Source organism: Schistocerca piceifrons, chromosome 4, assembly GCF_021461385.2.
Source record: "Schistocerca piceifrons isolate TAMUIC-IGC-003096 chromosome 4, iqSchPice1.1, whole genome shotgun sequence".
Taxonomy (NCBI): Eukaryota; Metazoa; Arthropoda; class Insecta; order Orthoptera; family Acrididae; genus Schistocerca; species Schistocerca piceifrons.
The window spans coordinates 65,413,766-65,436,249 of record NC_060141.1 but is presented as its reverse complement, the minus strand read 5'-3'; the positions used below and the strand labels follow the sequence as shown (position 1 = coordinate 65,436,249).

The window sequence follows — 22,484 nt, the reverse complement described above, 5'->3', positions numbered from 1 at the left end:
TAACCCGTTACATCGAACTTATTACACGTTTGTGCAGTCTCTCGAATAATTTTGATGCTGGCAAGTAGGACGAAGACTTGTGATGATTCGCTTTCATGGTTGGGTTCACGCCGTTCTGTGTATTACCAACTGTAGGATGTTTGCTGCTGGCCTGCTCTCTAGGAAGATTTCAGCGCCCTTGGCAAGCACCGTAATAATCTCTAATACGGTGACTCAGCGACTGCGGAGGCCTTCCATCCGGTTTAAGAAACTGGGGACCCCTTTGGCGTTCAGCACGTTTTTACTACTACGATTATAAAACTTCCGGGCAACAGTAGCTTCACTTAGGAACAAATGTGCAATGTAAACGCAACAGCTTCTTTCTCTGGCCTTCTTAAGTACATTTTCATTGTAATTACAGCGAAGCACCTTCTGAAACACGTACTAGGTTGAATCGAGTAAATACAAAAATGCAGTAAGTGAAGCAGGCAAAAAGGAATACAAACGTCTCAAAAATGAGATCGACAGGAAGTGCAAAATGGCTAAGCGGGCATGGCTAGAGGACAAATGTAAGGATGTAGAGGCTTATATCACTAGGGGTAAGATAGATACAGCGTACAGGAAAATTAAAGAGACCTTCAGAGAAAAGAGAACCACTTGTATGAATATCAAGAGCTCAGATGGAAACCCAGTTCTAAGCAAAGAAGGAAAGCAGAAAGGTGGAAGGAGTATATGGAGGGTCTATACAGGGGCGATGTTCTTGAGGACATGGAAATGGAAGACGGGGTAGATGAAGATGAAATGGGAGATATGATACTGCGTGAAGAGTTCGACAGAGCACTGAAAGACCTGAGTCGAAACAAGGCCCCGGGAGTAGACAACATTCCATTAGAACTACCGACAGCCTTGGGAGAGCCAGTCCTGGCAGAACTCTACCATCTGGTGAGCAAGATGTATGAAACAGGCGAAATACCCTCAGACTTCAAGAAGAATATAATAATTCCAATCCCAAAGAAAGCAGGTGTTGACAGGTGTGAAAATTACCGAACTATCAGTTTAATAAATCACAGCTGCAAAATACTAACGCGAATTCTTTACAGACGAATAGAAGAACTGGTAGAAGCCGACCTCGGAGAAGATCAGTTTGGATTCCGTAGAAACGTTGGAACACGTGAGGCAATACTGACCCTACGACTTATCACAGAAAATAGATTAAGGAAATCAAACCTACGTTTCTAGCATTTGTAGACTTAGAGAAAGCTTTTGACAATGTTAACTGGAATACGCTCTTTCAAATCCTGAAGGTGGCAGGGGTAAAATACAGGGAGCGAAAGGCTATTTACAATTTGTACAGAAACCAGATGGCAGTTCTAAGAGTCGAGGGACATGAAAGGGAAGCAGTGGTTGAGAAGGGAGTGAGACAGGGTTGTAGCCTGTCCCCGATGTTATTTAATCTGTATATTGAGCAAGCAGTAAAGGAAACAAATCAAAAGTTTGGAGTCTGTATTAAAATCCATGGAGAAGAAATAGAACTTCGAGGTTCTCTGGTGACATTGTAATTATGTCAGAGACAGCAAAGGACTTGGAAGAACAGTTGAACGGAATGGACAGTGTCTTGAAAGGAGGGTATAAGATGAACAACAACAAAAGCAAAACAAGGATAATGGAATGTAGTCGAATGAAGTCGGGTGATGCTGAGGGAATTAGATTAGGAAATGACATACTTAAAGTATTAAAGGAGTTTTGCTATTTGGGGAGCAAAATAACTGATGATGGTCGAAGTAGAGAGGATATAAAATGTAGACTGGCAATGGCAAGGAAAGCGTTTCTGAAGAAGAGAAATTTGTTAACATCGAGTATAGATTTAAGTGTCAGGAAGTCGTTTCTGAAAGCATTTGTATGGAGTGTGGAAGTGAAACATGGATGATAAATAGTTTAGACAAGAAGAGAATAGAAGCTTTCGAAATGTGATGCTACAGAAGAATGCTGAAGATTAGATGGGTAGATCACATAACTAATGAGAAGGTATTGAATAGAATTGGGGAGAAGAGGAGTTTGTGTTACAACTTGACAAGAAGAAGGGACCGGTCGGTAGGACATGTTCTGAGGCATTTTGAATAGAATTGGGGAGAAGAAGAGTTTGTGTTACAACTTGACAAGAAGAAGGGACCGGTTGGTAGGACATGTTCTGAGGCATCAAGGGATCACAAATTTAGCATTGGAGGGCAGCGTGGAGGGTAAAAATCGTAGAGGGAGACCAAGAGATGAATGCACTAAGCAGATTCAGAAGGATGTAGGCTGCAGTAGGTACTGGGAGATGAAGAAGTTTGCACAGGATAGAGTAGCATGGAGAGCTGCATCAAACCAGTCTCAGGACTGAAGACCGCAACAACAAACAACAATTAGGTAGTCATAAATTGTAGTCCGCAGAACTATAAACCCTTTTGAGAAAACTGTTAATTCGAATAGGATTCGTCGTGAAAGTTAAATGCATTGTCGTATTCCGAGGTACAGAAATTCAGGTTGCGTCAAAAAAATGTATACACGCTTTGAAGCGTCATAGAAAATTTATTTCCCGTTCTACAATGTTAAATTTCTGGAAATGGAAAGCTTAAAGTCCAATTGGAAAAATAAATGTACTTTGCAAATGTGATTAATGTTCAAACTGGTGGCTTTCAGCATCAATACATTTCTGAGTACGAGTCACCACTGATTCCGTACATCGTACCAAAGTGTCCAATGAGATTTCTGCACACACCACCTGAATCTCATTCCAAAGTGTGTCCAGGTTACGTGGTTTCCGTTTGTAACCTCATCTTTTACTGTGCCCCATAAGAAGAAATCCAGCGGCGTGAGGTCTGGAGAGCGTGTAGGGAACTCGATTGGTTCCCTGCGTCCTATCCACTGGCCTGGCACATTGTGATCCAGGTATGCTCGTACGTCCCTATGATTGTGCGACGGGGCGCCATCTTGTTGGAAATAAAACTCATCATTACCGTATAAAGCACGAATGGCAGGGAATATGGAGTCACCAAGCATTTTTAGGTACGTTTCTCCAGTAACAGTACCTTCAAAGTGGAAAGGCCCAGTGAGTCCCCTTGCAGACAAATCACACCACACATTTACACCAGGCAAATTCACAGCCTTTTCAACTGTAATGTGAGGATTATCTTCAGCCCAGTACACACAATAGTGCCAATTGACAGTTCCATTTAGTTTGAATTGGACTTCATCCGACCAAATTATGCTACCCATAAATTCCGGTTCACGTCTCACCATCTCGTGAACCCATTCACAAAATTCTGGTTCGTCGTCACTTAGCTGTTGCACCAGCCTTGGAATGTACACACGAAACTTGCCTTTCTTCAGAATGTGTAGCACACTACTAGCACTTACATTACTCTCGCGTGCCGCTTGCCTTGAAGATTTTTGAGGCGAACGCTGAAACAGTTCCAAGACCGCAGTTGTGGAATCATCACTTGTAGCTGTACGAGGTCGTCCTGATCGACCTTTATGCACATCACACACTGTTCCATGAATTTCGAATTTGTCTCGTAGACGTGTAATTGTTGACCTTGAAGGTGGTTCAGTACCATACTCATTTCTCCACTGTCTTCGAACCGCAGATACATTCTCAAACTTCCAGTACCACTTAATTATCTGCTTCCGCGCTTCAAAGCTCAAACGCACGTCCGCCATGTTGCAGTTACTTCCTTGCCACTGTTGCCACCTGTTGAAGAAACATAACATTACTTTCTCACAGATATTTAACCTTGTAGAACGGGAAATAAATTGTCTATGACAGTTCAAAGTGTGTATACATTTTTTTTTGACGCACCATGTAATAGTACAGGTTCAGCATGAGGCAGAGTTATTATTGATTCGGTTCTCCTGAGCAAAACACATGTTTCTGTGCTAAGTGCAACTTCCGTGATGTTTGGAGAGAAGTACTAGTAGAAGTGAAAATGTTTGAAGGAGAGGGAGAGGTTTTGTCCAGTCCTGAATGCTCAGGCGGTGGAGCATGACGTGCAAAAGGCAGTCTCACGATCCAGCACACAGTTTTAATCTGATCCAAAGTTTCAAACCGAGCGCGGAAGCGCATTAATTAGTACACTGTACTCACATTCCGGAGGAAAACAGTTCAAACCCGCTTCCGGCCATCCTGATGTAGGTCTTCCGTGAATTCCCTAAATCGCTTAAGGCAAATTCCGGAATGGTTCCTTCGAAAGGGCACGGCCGCTTTCCTTCTCCATCATTCCCTAATCCGAGCTTGTGGTCAGTCTCTAATGACCTTGTTGTCGACGGGACGTTAAACACTAATTTCCTCCTCCTCCTCAGTTTCAAAACAGTGCACTCTCCGCTGCAAAGGAAAAAAATAGTTTTTAAAAATGATTTTTTTATCCAGCAGGCATCGAATTGGTGTAAGAAAGTAATTGCTTACATAATTAGAGTGAGAGTTGATCAGACTGCAAACTGAGTCACTGAATTTCATAGCGTTTTTTCCGTTCCTCAATAGTCACTGAAAAGTGGGGTATTAGTTGCCTCATCCTACCTTCACAGCACATGTATTGCCTCATCCTACCTTCACAGCACATGTAAAAATTTTGGCGTGCGAACAGATGCGTCCTCTTTCTAATATGCCACTCATCTCCCTCCCACTGTTGTTGTTGTGGTCTTCAGTCCTGAGACTGGTTTGATGCAGCTCTCCATGCTACTCTATCCTGTGCAAGCTTCTTCATCTCCCAGTACCTACTGCATCCTACATCCTTCTGAATCTGTTTAGTGTATTCATCTCTCGGTCTCCCTCTACGATTTTTACCCTCCACGCTGCCCTCCAATACTAAATTGGTGATCCCTTGATGCCTCAGAACATGTCCTACCAACCGATCCCTTCTTCTAGTCAAGTTGTGCCACAAACTTCTCTTATCCCCAATCCTATTCAATACCTCCTCATTAGTTACGTGATCTACCCACCTTATCTTCAGCATTCTTCTGTAGCACCACATTTCGAAAGCTTCTATTCTCTTCTTGTCCAAACTAGTTATCGTCCATGTTTCACTTCCATACATGGCTACACTCCATACAAATACTTTCAGAAACGACTTCCTGACACTTAAATCTATACTCGATGTTAACAAATTTCTCTTCTTCAGAAACGATTTCCTTGCCATTGCCAGTCTACATTTTATATCCTCTCTACTTCGACCATCATCAGTTATTTTACTCCCTAAACAGCAAAACTCCTTTACTACTTTGTCTCATTTCCTAATCTAATTCCCTCAGCATCACCCGATTTAATTTGACTACATTCCATATCCTCGTTTTGCTTTTGTTGATGTTCATCTTATATCCTCATTTCAAGACACAGTCCATACCGTTTAACTGCTCTTCCAAGTCCTTTGCTGTCTCTGACAGAATTACAATGTCATCGGCGAACCTCAAAATTTTTACTTCTTCTCCATGAATTTTAATACCTACTCCGAATTTTTCTTTTGTTTCCTTTACTGCTTGCTCAATATACAGATTGAATAACATCGGGGAGAGGCTACAACCCTGTCTCACTCCTTTCCCAACCACTGCTCCCCTTTCATGTCCCTCGACTCTTAGAACTGCCATCTGATTTCTGTACAAATTGTAAATAGCCTTTCGCTCCCTGTATTTTATACCTGCCACCTTCGGAATTTGAAAGAGAGTATTCCAGTTAACATTGTCAAAAGCTTTCTCTAAGTCCTCAAATGCTAGAAACGTAGGTTTGCCTTTTCTTAATCTTTCTTCTAAGATAAGTCGTAAGGTTAGTATTGCCTCACGTGTTCCAACATTTCTACGGAATCCAAACTGATCTTCCCCGAGGTCCGCTTCTACCAGTTTTTCCATTCGTCTGTAAAGAATTCGCGTTAGTATTTTGCAGCTGTGACTTATTAAACTGATAGTTCGGTAATTTTCACATCTGTCAACACCTGCTTTCTTTGGGATTGGAATTATTATATTCTTCTTGAAGTCTGGGGGTATTTCGCCTGTCTCATACATCTTGCTCACCAGATGGTAGAGTTTTGTCAGGACTGGCTCTCCCAAGGCTGTCAGTAGTTCTACTCCCGGGGCCTTGTTTCGACTCAGGTCTTTCAGTGCTCTGTCGAACTCTTCACGCAGTATCGTATCTCCCATTTCATCTTCATCTACCTCCTCTTCCATTTCCATATCCTCAAGAACATCGCCCCTGTATAGACCCTCTATATACTCCTTCCACCTTTCTGCTTTCCCTTTTTTGCTTAGAACTGGGTTTCCATCTGAGCTCTTGATATTCATGCAAGTGTTTCTCTTTTCTCCAAAGGTCTTTTTAATTTTCCTGTAGCAGTATCTATCTTACTTCTCGTGAGATAAGCCTCTACATCCTTACATTTGTCCTCTAGCCATCCCTGCTTAGCCTTTTTGCACTTCCTGTCGACCTCATTTTTGAGACGTTTGTGTTCCTTTTTGCGTGCTTCATTTACTGCATTTTTATATTTTCTCCTTTCATCAATTAAATTCAATATTTCTTCTGTTACCCAAGGATCTCTATTAGCCCTCGTCTTTTTACCGACTTGATCCTCTGCTGCCTTCACTACTTCATCCCTCAGAGCTACCCATTCTTCTTCTACTGTATTTCTTTCCCCCATTCCTGTCAATTGTTCCCTTATGCTCTCCCTGAAACTCTCTACAACCTCTGGTTCTTTCAGTTTATCCAGGTCCCATCTCCTTAGATTCCCACCTTTTTGCAGTTTCTTCAGTTTCAATCTGCAGTTCATAACCAATAGATTGTGGTCAGAATCCACATCTGCCCCTGGTAATGTCTTACAATTTAAAACCTGGTTCCTAAATCTATGTCTTACCATTATATAATCTATTTGATACCTTTTAGTATCTCCAGGATTCTTCCAGGTATACAACCTTCTTTTATGATTCTTGAACCAAGTGTTAGCTATGATTAAGTTATGCTCTGTGCAAAATTCTACAAGGCGGCTTCCTCTTTCATTCCTTCCCCCGAATCCATATTCACCTACTATGTTTCCTTCTCTCCCTTTTCCTACTGACGAATTCCAGTCACCCATGACTATTAAATTTTCGTCTCCCTTCACTACCTGAATAATTTCTTTTATCTCGTCATACATTTCATCTATTTCTTCGTCATCTGCAGAGCTAGTTGGCATATAAACTTGTACTACTGTAGTAGGCATGGGCTTTGTGTCTATCTTGGCCACAATAATGCGTTCAGTATGATGTTTGTAGTAGCTAACCCGCATTCCTATTTTTTTATTCATTATTAAACCTACTCCTGCATTACCCCTATTTGATTTTGTATTTATAACCCTGTAATCACCTGACCAAAAGTCTTGTTCCTCCTGCCACCGAACTTCACTAATTCCCACTATATCTAACTTTAACTTATCCATTTCCCTTTTTAAATTTTCTAACCTACCTGCCCGATTAAGGGATCTGACATTCCACGCTCCGATCCGTAGAACGCTAGTTTTCTTTCTCCTTATAACGACGTCCTCTTGAGTAGTCTCCGCCCGGAGATCCGAATGGGGGACTATTTTACCTCCGGAATATTTTACCCAAGAGGACGCCATCATCATTTAATCATACAGTAAAGCTACATGTCCTCGGGAAAAATTACGGCTGTAGTTTCCCCTTGCTTTCAGCCGTTCGCAGTACCAGCACAGCAAGGCCGTTTTGGTTATTGTTACAAGGCCGGATCAGTCAATCATCCAGACGGTTGCCCCTGCAACTACTGAAAAGGCTGCTGCCCCTCTTCAGGAACCACATGTTTGTGTGGCCTCTCAACAGATACCCCTCCGTTGTGGTTGCACCTACGGTACGGCCATCTGTATCGCTGAGGCACGCAAGCCTCCCCACCAACGGCAAGGTCCATGGTTCATGGGCTCCCCTAATTGTAATTTGTTCACACCCACTACGCTGTAAGCCGCTCATATCCTTTCACTCCCACTTGCCCATTCTCACTGACTATTTAGCCCTACTCATTGTCATTATCTCGTTGTCTCTCTAACTCTCACTGCCTCCTGTCTCTCAACAAGTCTCCTTCACCCTGTTCTGCCAATTCTGTCTCCTCTCACACTGTCTCCCTCTTGTTCTCTTTTACTGCTACCACGTCATTCATTCATTCCAACTGCAGCAGGCTTTTTCACCGTGACTATCTTCGGCTTTGTCATTGTCATAGACTCTGTCTCTCATTACTGCTGGCTCTCACCCTCTTCCACTTTCTCTTTCTCTTTATTCCTTTTCCGCTGGCACTCCCTCCTTTGCTCTTTCCCCAGCACTGTTCTGTTATTGTCAGTTATGTTCTACTAACACGGTGTCCCTCCCTTTCCCTCACATTGCCATTGTCTCCTTCGCTCTTTCTATGAGACAACCACTGTGGACTATCTTCCAGTGTTTATTACTTTAACGTCTCTTTCGTACTGTCCCTGACTTCCCCTAACTCAGCATGGAAAAGCGCGAATATGTACATGTGCCAAAATGTTTGGGGAAGTTTTAAAGGTGCAGAGGAAGATAGAATGAGGCAACTGGTATCCCACTTTTTAGTTAGCCTTTTAAATAAAAAGGAGGAGCATATTTGCCTTTTTCGTGCTGCGATAGGAGCATTTTTCAGCTGGTTCACTTGTTTTCCCTGCCACAGCAGGGCATGTCACTCTTATGAAAAAAAAGCTATTGATCAGTAAACGTTCGTCGGCCGAAGAACCCGAGACAGAAGCCAATAGGCAGTTTGTCAACAAGTGGCCACGAACGCCTTAACAATTTTGTAAAATTTTATTAGTTATGTAAAATTGAAATAACGTAGAACTAATTTTATACATCAGACGGGATTTAATGTGCACAAAAATCTGTATATAATTCATTACTACGTTTAACGTAGGGTTCCCAGAACTCTTGTGATGGTATCAGAGACACTGCATATTTCTCCGTGTTACAACACTTTATAAACACCTAGTATTACATGCGCCATTTACTTGTACAAATATGATAATTTTGAACCTCTGTATCTGGGAAACCGTTAAAGGTATCAGTAAAGTTTTCAAGATTTTCAGAGATCTGAATCTTTGGAATAAATCGTAAAAATTTCTGCCATTTGCTGTTTATAGCCGTTTTGGAATCCGCAGCTCGGTTTTGGTGCCCAGTAGGGCTCACAGCAGATCACATAAAATGCATAAATAACCAACCAATTTGCTCCGTTTGCCTAAGCGGGAGGAAGTGTATAAATATTCATACTTTGGCCCTATACTGTAGGGTATAACACTAAGATGATCGTTCTGTGGGTATACAAATGATCGCTAGCACAAGGGCTACCCAAAACACTCCATCCTATCTATCTCCAATAGAGCCGGAGGGATGAGCCCCACGAAAAATCCCGTTTCTATGCGCGGCGTTTTGTAACATACGAGGGGCGTTTGAAAAGTCCATGCAAAAATAAAAACTACGTACGTTTTTGGGGTAGGCCTAAGCCTTTTTTATTTTTCGACTAGTCGCCGTTTAGACTTATACACTTCATCCACTTCATCCAACGCTGTTCTAATTTGTTGATCCCTTCAGAATAACAGGAATTGTCCAAGTCTGCAAAATAGCTATTAGTTGCTGCAGTCACCTACTCGTTTGAGTAAAATCTTTGTCCCGCCAGCAATTTCTTCAAATTGGGGAACAACTAGTAGTCCAAGGGAGCCAAGTCTGGAGAATAGGGGGGAGGGGACGAGTTGGAATCCTGCTTCCATTAATTTTGCGACCACAACTGCTGAGGTGTGTGTGTGCTGGTGCAGTGTCGTGATGGAAAAGGACTTTTTTACGGTCCAATCGCCGGCGTTTTTCTTGCAGCTCGGTTTTCAAACGGTCCAATAACGATGAATAATATGCACCTGTAATAGTTTTACCCTTTTCCATATAGTCGATGAGGAATACCCCTGGCGAATCCCAAAAGACAGTCGCCATAACCTTTCCGGCCTAAGGAATGGTCTTCGCTTTTTTTTGTGCAGATTCTCCCTTGGTAAACCATTTAGATTGTTCTTTGGTCTCAGGAGTATAGTAATGTATCCATGTTTCATCCACAGTGACGAAATGACACTTAAAGCCCTGCGAATTCTTCCTCAACAGCTGCAAACCATCCTTATAACACTTCACACGATTCCGTGTTTGGTCAAGCGTAAGCAATCGCGGAAACCCATCTTGCGGATAGCTTTCTCATGTCCAAATGTTTATGCAAAATATTATGTACCCGTTCATTCGAGATGCCCTCAGCACTAACAATCTGACGCACCTTAACTCTTCTGTCATCCATCACCATATCATAGATTTTATCAATGATTACTGAAGTCGTAACCTCCACAGGGCGTCCAGAACGTTCAGCATCACTTGTGCCCATATGGTAACTCCGAAAATTTTGAAACCACTTATAAACTGTTCTAATCGAAGGTGCAGAGTCACCGTAATGTTTATCAAGCTTCTCTTTAGTCTTCTGATGCGTTTTGCCTTTCATTGAGTAATGTTTAATCACCATACGAAAATCGTTTTCGTCCATTTTTTGACAATCACTCGACTTTCTTGATTCACACGAATGCCAGACACAAAGAAATAGACCAATATGGCTGAAACTTGATGTGCGTTCTTTCCAAAGATGCTACTAACTAAACATTACCTTGATACGTGCCTGTGGTGCCGTCTCTCGGACTTTGCACGGACTTTCCAAACGCCCCTCGTACTAGGTGGCGCATGGGTACCTATTGTTAGAGCATTGCCGTTTCTCGTTTTGTTGCTGTGGTTTGCCGTAGATGGAAACAAGGCTTCTTGGTACAGAAACATACTTCGCTGCCTACACGAGGAAAGAGGCGCCAATAGCAGATAGTCACTGCCCTTGCCTCCCGGTTTAATTGGTGTTCAACGATAAGGCCATTATGATTATCAAGTTGTAGATCTCTGCAGGTCAGAAACTCTACATGATTTGTGCAGTAAGGTACGGAATACTTCATCGCGTGAAATCGAATGGCTGCAGTTAGTGCGGGTACACAAGATCAGTTTGGGGCGATTTACTACATGGGCTCTACACGAGGCCTCACCACACCCTTAAGGTTTTTTTAGCTGGTTTGCTCCACTGTATGTGGTAGTGAAAACTCATCAGTTTTCACTTTGGTGGTAAACTGGATATTCATTTAAGTTAGCGAAGATGACGTAGGATTAAAGGAATATTCCGCAAGAACCCTAGTAATTCTATAGAACATGTAGCTATATCGTTATTAAACTGGCCGTTGGATAAACGATGTTTACACTAGTATTACCAGCAGGCAGAGATATTATCTTAACGAACGAAGGTAGGCTTTACCCGTCTTCAGCAGGTCGATCGTGGCTCTTTTTTTTCCCGCAATTTCCTTCAAGTACTTGTAATGGCTACCAAAACGTTTCCTTTAAGTAGACCGTGGCTATTCCTTATCCTTGACCATCTGAGCTGCTGTAGAGAACATGTTAAATCCTAACTCCCTCTCCCATGCCCAGTAACCATCGCGTGACAAAAAATAGCCCAAGTTTTTACCCTGTTTCTTCCACATAATATTTTGTCTTAATTCCGCATGGGATGCGGCGCATATCTTAAGATATTAGTGAATCCTCAACAGACTAACAAATCTCAATGAACAGTTGGTTCTACGATAACCACGACGTGATTCAGTGCTGCTACGCTATCGTCTTCGTCCAGAGGAAAAAGCCGTAGGGTTAAAATTATCGCCGTAGTGTAGTCCACGAGCTTGCGAGGTTTTTAAAAATATATATTAAAGTGCATGTAATTATGGCCATTGTGTTTTCACTACTGCAAAGACAAGAATCGGCAGGGAGAGGAGAGGCAAGATTTAATTTGTGACCTGTGACTTGGGGGATGATGATGTAAGGTATTCGATCTAGCAATGTTGCCGAAACATGGTCATCAAACAAACCTCTAACAGATAGTGTTAATATGCTGCGTGAGGTTCAGAACAAAGCTCGAGCGAAGCTACTACCTGTTGATAAAAATATTTCCTTCACTCGTGTTGCGTCAGACATTGCTTTCGGTCCAACTATAGTCATGCAACATGATGGATTATTGCGGTTATCTGGTAAGATTTTTAGTTGACAAGACGGATTAAACGCCAGCATTATGCAATGCGTATGACTAGAGATATGCAGAAGTGTTTCTCACTACATTGATACAAAAATGTCGGTTACAAACACGTGATACACCGTAAGCAGTTTTTGAGCTTCTGTACACACTTTGTGATAGACTTGCCAGATCCGGCTTCTTTAGTTGGCAAACTGCACAATGTTTACAAATATCCACATATGAAGATTTGATTTTCGTGCAGCTAATTTGCCGTCTTTCGACCACATTGCGCTGAGGAGTGTACTATTATTTAGAATTCAGTTGCGTTGACTCTGAACATTATGTGAGGATTTGAAAACAGGACGTCTGAATCGTAACAGTTCCTGTGGAGTGTAAAATAATGCCGCGAATTGCAGTGAAACTTGCACGGATGCCAGTGGCCGATGCAATTCTGTATTGTTAGAGGCTCAGTTCATTACATAGGACAACCTCCATGGAAGCGGGGAAGATGTTGAGCAAGGCGGGGACAAGCAAGTAGAAAATTATGTGCAAAATAGATATTTGCATCAGTTCCATAAAATGACTGTTACATTCCAGTCCTAAGGCTTCATTTTTCCGTCACGATAGCTACTCATTTCTGTGAAATTGTAAAATAACGAACAGATTTATCACACGTTAGCTACTAAGAACTAGTTACACAGTCCTGTATTCTGAATAAAGTTCCAGGATATTACTATGCGTGCGAGTCTCTAGAAGTCACAGCATAGTTGCTAGTTAGCGTTTCAGATGGCGTTGGCCCTGCAGCCTGTTTTAACTGCTGTACCATCAGTGGCCCACTGCACTGTGAGATTACTAATGTTCACAGCTACACCTGTTGCGCGTGCGCACTTTCACTTCCCCTATCCCTCACTTTCTGCCGGCGGCAAATCGTGCTGCGACCATGAGAGTAACAGCAGCATAAAAGCAATTTAAAAATGATAAAAACTGCTCTAATATCTTTTTAATTACAGTGGACAGCTTTTAATAGTCGCTTCTCTGGCGTTTTCAATCAGTCCTGAGGTTACAAATGCACGCAGTCCACTGCAGTGGACACTCCCTACTAGTGTTGTGCCCTGCATGCTTTTGCAGCCTCATGACTGATTGAAAACGCCAGCCAAGTGACCATTAAAAGCTAGCCAGTGCGGTGAAAATGTTGCGTTGCAGGGTTAAATCGTGCATTTGGGAAATGTTATACCTTCAGGAAAGGGAAATAGTGGCCATATGTGAACAAATTAGTGCTCATATGCAGAAGGAAGATAAATTTGTGTGGCGGCTTTTGTGCACTAAGGTACCTCTCGTGGTTTTAACGCAGTCGTCACTCTCGGCGATCTTTCAACTAATATTTTTGCGCTGGAAAACTCCCGCCTACACATCAAAATAGGCGATTTATTTATAAGTCATCGGTCATCCGTGCTTTCCAGATCTCAGGAATCTAAAGGATACCGTATCATACATAGCCTGTAGCGTAACATTGGTTAGCCTCTCTCGTGACTAACTGCTCCCACGATTGCACCTTGCGAGGAGACGTACTTGTGAAGGCAAAGGACTAACTTCAGAGAGGAGCGGGATCCAAATCTTCGTCCGGCTCTTCTGATGTAAGTTTCTTGTGGTCTGCTAAAATCTCTTAAGGCGTGTTGCTGTAGCTTTGAAAAGAACACGGCCAATCCTTGTCCAGTCCGACCATGTGCTCAGTGTCTATAATGTTGTAGTCATTGACCAGTCGGTAAACCGTAACTTGCCAGCCTTCCCCAAAAGGTAAACTATCATTTCTATGTTAAAATTGTCATTCACATCTTAATAATAATCATCCAGCTCCATATCTCCGTTCTACGTTTATTCGGCTATGTCATCAGTTACTTCCCTTAGAACGGAAAGGGTTGTGGGATTCCTTATAGTGACAGATGTCCCGTAAACTAATCAGTAGTTGTTCACGAAAAAAAGTGTATAAATATTCGGAAAGTGAAGGCTGTCGGTCTCTGGAAAACGCCGTGTCGTGCGACAGCGGAAGCCTGGCAGCACAAGTGTTAGGCAGTGCCCCAGCGAGTGTGCGCCGGCAGTATAGATAACGCACTTCGGCGCTCACAAGAGTACTTCCGCTCCATCCCCCGCACTCGCAAGTTCCCTCCGCGATGCTCCATTGTTTCCGCTCGCGTCGCGACAACGTGCACCCGCGCCTGGACTTCCTGCTCTCTCTTCACGCGGCCACCAATCATAATATATTCAAAACGAATCAGTAGGCTTGAATTTCTGCTAGCCCTCGCAATATGCCCACATTTAAAAAATATTGTAATCTGATAAGTTACTTTATATTTTAAAATTTTGAGAAAGTATTTACTGTTTTACCAGATTTCATATGTGTTTTAAATCTTTCAGTTAAACGTAAAACACTAATTTGTCCGTAGCAGATGTCACTTTCCCATTTAATGTCACACTCAGTATATCCAGGTTCAGAATATCACTTGCACATTATTATCACGTTAAAAAGTATGTTTAGACAAAAATTTGCATTTTTAAATTTTTGTGGTGGTCATAAGTTAGTAGTATGTGTTGTTGAAAGTGCATTGATGCTGCTAAGTGTATGCCGAAAGGTATTTTCAGGTTCTAGGCGCTACTTACACATCAGTTCTGCTTAAAACAGTATGTTATTAATATAATTCAACAACAACAAACAGATTTGGTTTTTAAATTCTTTAATGTAGTCATAAAATACCCTTTCCCCCATCAACTTATAGAAAATTTCTTGGCAGTGCTGGGGGTCATAAGAGTCAAAACATCTGGTGATGAGCTGTTCCTGGATTCCGATGGAAAGAAAATGAGGTGGAGGTAACAATATGTGAAGGAATATGAGGAAAACACACGTCATGGCAATAACAGTGTGCAAAGCCATCTTGGGGAGAGTTTATAAGTAAATCAGTACACTCGTTGCTACTCGGAGACAGCAAAAACTTAGGGTTGAGGTAATTTTATGGCTGTTACTTTAATCAGTATGTAATGCCATTGATTGCGGTCCACGCAAATGAAGTTGACACTCAGCACGGAGGCTGATCGGTGCGACCGTAAACGAAAAATGCCTTTATAGTTGCTCCCATCAGCAAGCACATTGAGTGTAAACTTAGTTTTTGTGGACAGTACACTGAAAGTGCCTGTCTGTATGTGAAGCAGGCTACAGAAATAAAGAGAGAGACACAATATCTTCCATGTAATAATTGCAGTGGCCAAAGTGGAATTAATGGGCATAACGAAACTGTCTATATTCCTTTCAAAGCCCGTTCCGCTTCAGATCTTAAAGTTGCTGTACTGTTGGAATAAAAATAATGGAAAGTCCTAGACGGAGAAATGTGTAAAATAATGATTATAGGCAAATCTCAGTCACAGCTCATTCCATACTGGACTAAACAATGATTTGCAGATAGGAAGCGCTAAAATCTGAAAGATATAGTTCCGTTGCAGGAACTATTGTACAGAAGTTATTCGCTTCCTGTGGTTATGTAAGTGCACAAGTTAAGAGTAGACACACAACAATGAGTGTTCTGGTATGTTGTAAATGGTCAGTTAGGGAATGCTTTTTCTAAAGAATACTTAGTGTTCAGGCTAGTTTCTGCAGTTGAAGATACACGCTATAAATTCTGGGAATCAGCTTTTCAGTTATTTTCTGATTTACAGCATATGAAACAATTAAGATCTAAATTTGAAATGGCATAAGTAGATCCGTTACAGCTCGTAGTGCTGTTGCCGTCTTTCAACAGTGAGGTGCTAATGTCCGTAGCCCTGCGAAGCTGCTGCACCTATCCTACTCCAGCTGTCATGGATCAGCTTAAGGCTGACCCAACTACAGAGAGGAAAATAGGTAAGGTTCCCTCTGCCCCTTGCCCCAGGCTAAATAATCTTTCTATATTAACCTTTTGGTTCCATGTTGAGAAAAGGCTGAAATTGTTAAAATTGAACAAAGCTCCAGGGCCTGATGAAATCCCATCTGATTCTATATCGAATTTGCAGCTGAGTTTGCCTCTCTTCCAACTATAGTGTTATCATAGATCCATCAAACAAAAAACCATGCACAGAAGTTGGAAGGAAGCATATGTGATACCTGTCTACAAGAAGGTTAGTAGAAGTGAACCACAAAACCACCTTCCAAAATCGTTGACATTACTTTTTTGCTGTACCTCCACACCAACCAGCATGGATTCCAAAGACATTGATCATAAGAAACCCACTTTTCTCACATGACATACTGAAAGCTTTCAATCAAGGCGGTTAGATAGACACAGTATTTGATTTCCAAAAAGAATTTCACTCAGTAGCACACCTACTCTTATTGTCTAAAGTTTGATCATATGGGATATCAAGAGATATTTGCGACTGGACTGAGAACTGTTTGGTAGGGAGAACACAGCATGTTATCTTAGATGGAGAGCCATCATCAGATGTAGAAGTAATTTTGGGTGTTTAGTGATCTTGTGAACAATATTAATGGTAACCTCAGACTTTTTGCAGGTAATACAGTTATCTATAACAAAGTACTGTCTGGAAGAAGCTGTAGAAATACTCAGTGAAACCTGTTTTAAATATTCAGAGATGTAAAATTGTGCATTTCACTGAACGAAAAAATGTAGTAGCCTTTGACTGTAATAACACTGTCATAGTTAGAATTGATAAACTTATGAATACCTGTATGTAACACTTTGTAGGGATACAAAATGGAATGATCATATAGGTTCAGTAGTGGATAAAGCAGTTTATTGGTAGAATACTGGGGATGAACAGTCAGACAACAAAGGAGATTGCTTATGAATAACAAAATCACTCATGCAACATATTCTAGAATATTTCTCAAGTGTGTGAAATCCACACCAAATAGACTAACAGCGGCTGTTGAATGGATGTAGAGAAGAGTAGCACGGACAGTCAAGAGGTTTGTTTGACCGCTTGGAGTGTGTTAAGGAGCTGCTGAAGAAACTGAACTGGCATACTCTTGAAGACACATGTAAACTATCCTGAGAAAGTCTTCCAAAAATGTTTAAAGAACAAACTGTAAGTGATGAGTCTAGGAATAAACAACAACCTCCTCCATATTGCTAACATAGGAATTATGGGGACAGGAATAGAATAATTGCGGCATGCTCAGAGGCATTCATATAATCATTCTTTCCACATTCCATTTGTGAAAGGAATGGGAAGACACCCTAATAACTGGTACAGTGGGGAATATCCTCTGTCATGCCCTTCACAGTGTTTTCTTCTTCTCCTTCTTTGTGATCATGCCCAGTGGACCACACGCTGCTACAAGTTTCCTCCTCCATTGTATTCGGTCCATTGCTGCTGTCTGCCATCCATCCACATCTGTTGATGCTTGGTTTAAATCTTCATGGACGCCATCCCTCCAACACTTCTTGGGTCTCCATGGGGGTCTCTTTCCTGTAGGTGTGAAATCCAGCTTCCGAGGCTGTCTGTGATCTTCCATCCAGGCCATGTGGCCAGCCCATTGCATTCGTTTGGCTTTGACGGTTCCTGCTATGTTGGGCTGCTGGTATAGTTCCTCAAGCTCTTGGTTGTGTCTGATCCTCCATTTTCCTCAGTCTGCATCTAGATCCAGACCCGAAGATCTTCCGAAACACTTTTCTCTCGAAAACGAGGAGCTTATGGAAGTCCTGTTTCCAGATACTCCATGTCTCGCAGCCATATCGAACAACAAGCTGGATCAGGATTTTGTATAGTTGAATCTTGAACTGTATGGAGAGAGATCTGGACCGAAGCAGTTGTGCAAGGCTGTGGTACGATCAGTTTCCTGCTTGTATTCTAGCATTGATCTCTGCTTCATATGGTGTGTTCTCAGTGAAAAGTGCCCCTTGGTATTTAAATTCATGCACTCTCTAGTAGGACTGGTCTCCCACCTGCAGTGATTGTAGAGGACCAGCAGTGTGGCTTTGACCAAGCATCATAATGAGGTACTCTGTCTTGGCTTCGTTTATGTTTAGCCCAAATTTGCTGGCGGCCTCCTTTAGTGCTCTGGTAATTTACTCAAACTCTTCTTCAGGTGTGGAGTGTAAACAGATGTCGTCTGCATAGGCTAAGTATGCCAGTCCCTTTCCTTCAATTTCAATCCCCTCGTTCTCTTGGAAGGTCTCGCGTACAATTTTCTTAAGGGCAAAGTTGAACAGGATAGGGGACAAGCCATCTCCTTGCCAAACCCATCTCCTCGCCAGAGTCCTGTCATGGTGGGTTTGCAGAGTATAAATGTAGATGTAGATATGGCACTGAACTTTAGGTTAATGCATTTTCTTCACATTAGAATATTTCTTCCTGACTTTTGCAAAGACCGCTAAAGCACATATGCCACAACTTCCACCCTCGTCCTTGCACACACAAGATATTTTTATTATCCTGAGGAGATTCTTTTCTAGTAGTTTTGTTGGTTCTGTTGTTGTAGTTTGACAATAACTGCCTGTCTCCCCAACTGGGTTTTATATTGCATATGCTCTAGGTTTGTGTATTGTGGTGGTACTACACAGTAAAACCTCATCTTCTACGGTTTCTTCCAGCTCCAGATTGGATTTGCTTACAACATGTGGCCCTGCCTTTTCCAGTCCTCACACCACATTTCCCTTCCCACTGTGTCCCAGACTTCTCCTCACTTATTCACTCATTTTGTCATGCCAACAATCCCTCTATCTATGTCTTCCTCTAGAACACACACACACACACACACACACACCCCATCGTCTCTTTCCTATGGCCTCCTGCATTGGCGTCTGTTTCACTATTTCTCACTGTCTCGTTCCTTTATCTTCCATTGTACTTGGTCATCTCCTGCTCACCTGCCTTTTTTTCATTACCACATTTCTGTAGCGTATGTGAGTGTTGACATATAATTTGCACAGTATCACACTTGTTTGTTTATTGGTGCTACAGCGTTGCTCCAGCTTCTTACCCTCTGCAGTAATCCATTTGCTTGCCTTCTCATTTAATAATCTTCATATCATTTCCCCCCACACTCTTCTGTGATACTTTCTTAGTTCTGGAAACTTTCCCTTCCCTCTTGTATCTCCCTCCATTTTCCCCACACCATTAAATCATCTGCAAACACCATTGCTTTCACATTTTTATCTCCTATTTTCACTGCTACTCCTTCCATTATCTCATGCATTACAGTGAACAAAATTAAGGGGGATAGTGCACTACCTTGCTTCAACCCCTAATTTTGTTCTAACCAATCTCTTATCTGTGCACACCTCAACTTCCTTGTTATGTTCCCTATATTCTTCTCACAGTCAGCCATCCAGTAACCCATTTTCTGAAGGACTTCCAAAACCTTGCTTTATTTCACAGTATCATAAGCCGCATCAGCATCCAGGAATACCATTATTAAATCATAGTCTCTCCTGTAAAATTGCCTTACATTGGAAACACAGTAAAACAATATTCTTAAAAGTGAAAGCATAGAACTCTGAGTTAATAACTTTGGTAATCTTGATGGTGTGTATTCCTCAACTCAGTGACCAAAGATAACAATGTCTTATTTTACATTGCCTTTTATTTTAAGTATCTTCTAACATGAGAACTATGAAGTCATATCATTCAGTGTTTCAGTATATAGGGTGTATCAAAAAGAATCATACAGTTTGGCATGCCTGTATTTCTGAAACTAATAAACATAACATTGAGTTTGGTTTTTGACAAACAAAAAAACTCAGTTTTTTTCATACTTTTCCATAGGTGTTCAATATGCCCACTTTGAGATGCATGGTATGTCAGTGCGGTATTAAATTTGCTCCAACACTGCAGGGAGCATGTCTGTTATGCAGTGTCTCAGTTCATTCATTGTTGTTGGTAACGTAGGCACATAGGCAGTGTCTCCTTCACAAGAAGTAATCACATACAGTAATGTAAGGCTAAATCATTTGGTCCAGTGTGACCAATCCATCGTTCAGTAATCTTTAGATTAAAAAATTTCCACACTTTCAGATGCCAGTGTGGCAATGCCCCATCCTGTTGGTAAATGAATTCTTTCGAATGAGTCTCCAACTGTGCGAAAAGAAAGTTCTCAAGCCTATCGAGGTATGTACTTCCCATAACAGTGTTCTCAGCAAATAAAAATGGACCATACACATTTCCTGTGGAACTGCACAAAACATTTTAAATTTTGGAAAGTCCCCCTGGTGTTGTACAACTTCATGTGGTTGTTCCATACCCCATATTCTCACTATGATGGTCCACTTTTTCCATTTAAATGGAATGTTGCCTCATCACTAAACACTAAGCGTGGAAGAAAACTGTCATCCTCCATCTTGCCAGGAACAAAATTACAGAACTCAACATGTTATTGTTTGTCGCCTTCATTAAGAGGTTGCAGTAGCTGAATTTTGTATGGTTTCATGTGTAAACGTCAACACAACACACCAGACAGACAACGGGGACATAATGGAGATGTCGAACTGCATGGTGAACAGATTTCTGCGACTCCTTTTGAAACTGTGGTGGATGCGTTTGAAGCCTGTGTCAGACACCTGGCGGGAAAGCTCGGCGATTTGCCTTCACAAAAACAACCTATTTCTCGGAATTGTTCATGCCATCATCTAATGCTCTGTGCTGTAGGAGGATCCATGCCATATCTAGTACGACAAGTCACGCTGAACAGTTATTACTGACCCGCACTGAGCAAAACGTAGAACACACAACGCTTTCTGTTTTACCAACACCATTTTTAATAGAACCAAAGTTGGCGCATACTACTGTGACCTAGCGGGAACCATGTAAGAGAGTTTACTCTTTCCGACAGTATGTTGTTCACGCACATATCTCAAATAACATAAGTTACGATTTTGTAGATTGGATGTTCTTTTTTATACACCCTGTGTACTACCACTGGCATGGAATAGTTGACATTATTTATTTGTTTTAAGGGCTTTTGGTGTGCTTAAAGCAGTTTCCTTCTTGTTTCAGGTGCTGTGAAAGAACTGACAGCAAGATGGGGAAGTTATTGTCAAAAATTTTTGGCAATAAGGAGATGAGGATATTGATGTTAGGATTAGATGCTGCTGGAAAAACAAGTATCCTTTTGCAACACATTGTACTCTTATATTTTAGTAAAACAAAGTGATATGGCACTCTGCTTCTTCGCAACTGGTGTACATTATTCCTGGATAGTCTTACCTATAAGTTGAGCCTTGTTGTTAACACATTGAGCAATTCATTTGAAGGAAAGCATCATACTTACAACTGTTGTTAAAGCTGAAAGTAATGTGCACAAAAGCTGTAGTTTTTGAAGTACCCATGCACATTGGGGTTGCAATGGTATGGCTATATTAGCAAAAACTTGCTCAACATACAATGGGATTGTGTTAACTGCATACCCCCCAAGACAATTATTTGTTTTTAGGGAAATAACAAAAGGGTGAAGAGGCGATAAGGACTGTCAGAATCTTCTACACATTCCTTTACATATATGGTGAGATAAGTTGTGAAAGCATACACCAACAAAAATATTACAAATATTGTGATCATTGTGGCATATGTGAATGAATATTCTGTAGGTGTTCCTTATGAATGTGGAATAGGTGTTAAGGTAAATTGTATTTCATTCCACTGTACATAACTATACTGGCAACATTATTTTCTGTATATCCTTAACATTTAAATCAGCTATTCTATACAAACTTAAATTGGGTCAGTCAGTCACAACAATTCCTACTGTAGGATTTAACGTGGAAACAGTGACATACAAAAATGTTAAGTTCAATGTTTGGGTTAGTATACTTGTTTGATATTCAAGTAAGGAATTTAGTAGTAGTAGTAGTAGTAACCATTTACATTCACTAAACAGACCAAAACAAACCAAAGAGAATATTTGAATAAGCAATCAAAGTTCAGGTAAAAATGGTAAAATCATTGAGGTTTGATGATATTACAAATTGTGCCAAGGACAGGTAAAGCCTAAGGCCTTTGAAGATCAGGGAAATTGAAATAATATTGTCTTGAAAAATTATAAGATGAACATCAACAGAAGTAAACAATGCTAAGGGAATTTAAGAAAACTGAATCGGGTGACACGGTGTAACCATATTAGGAACTGACAAAGGAACTAATATACTTGCCCGCTTCTGGCAGATGATCATGTTCTCCAGCAACTTATCAGTAGTATATACAAAATTCACAGAACAAATTTAATCTGTGTTGTGGAAGGGGACAAATTATTAGGTTTGGGCAGAAGATATGTAGGAATAAGAGAGGGATGTGGCATTTCACACTCCTGTTTATTATTTATATGAATGAAATCATCCAAGATTGGAGATAAATGCCACACAGCTTCATTCAAAACAAAGGAAACACAAAGTTAGATGCTTTACTTTTTTCCAGATTTAGC

General features: G+C 41.3%; 1 protein-coding gene across 4 annotated transcripts in view; it reads left to right on the top strand.

Moving 5' to 3' along the window:
* Positions 1-22,484, top strand: part of LOC124794667 (ADP-ribosylation factor 6) — a 118,552-nt gene that overhangs the window by 65,933 nt on the left and 30,135 nt on the right. For 3 of the 4 annotated variants that reach the window (XM_047258199.1, XM_047258200.1, XM_047258201.1), the window contains exons 2-3: positions 21,065-21,171; positions 21,764-21,867. In XM_047258199.1, coding sequence (XP_047114155.1) covers positions 21,090-21,171; positions 21,764-21,867 — 186 coding nt within the window. In that variant the 5' untranslated portion in view covers positions 21,065-21,089. Of the gene's footprint in view, positions 1-13,393; positions 13,413-21,064; positions 21,172-21,763; positions 21,868-22,484 lie in introns of those variants that run through there. The other variant, XM_047258202.1, reaches the window with a different exon arrangement.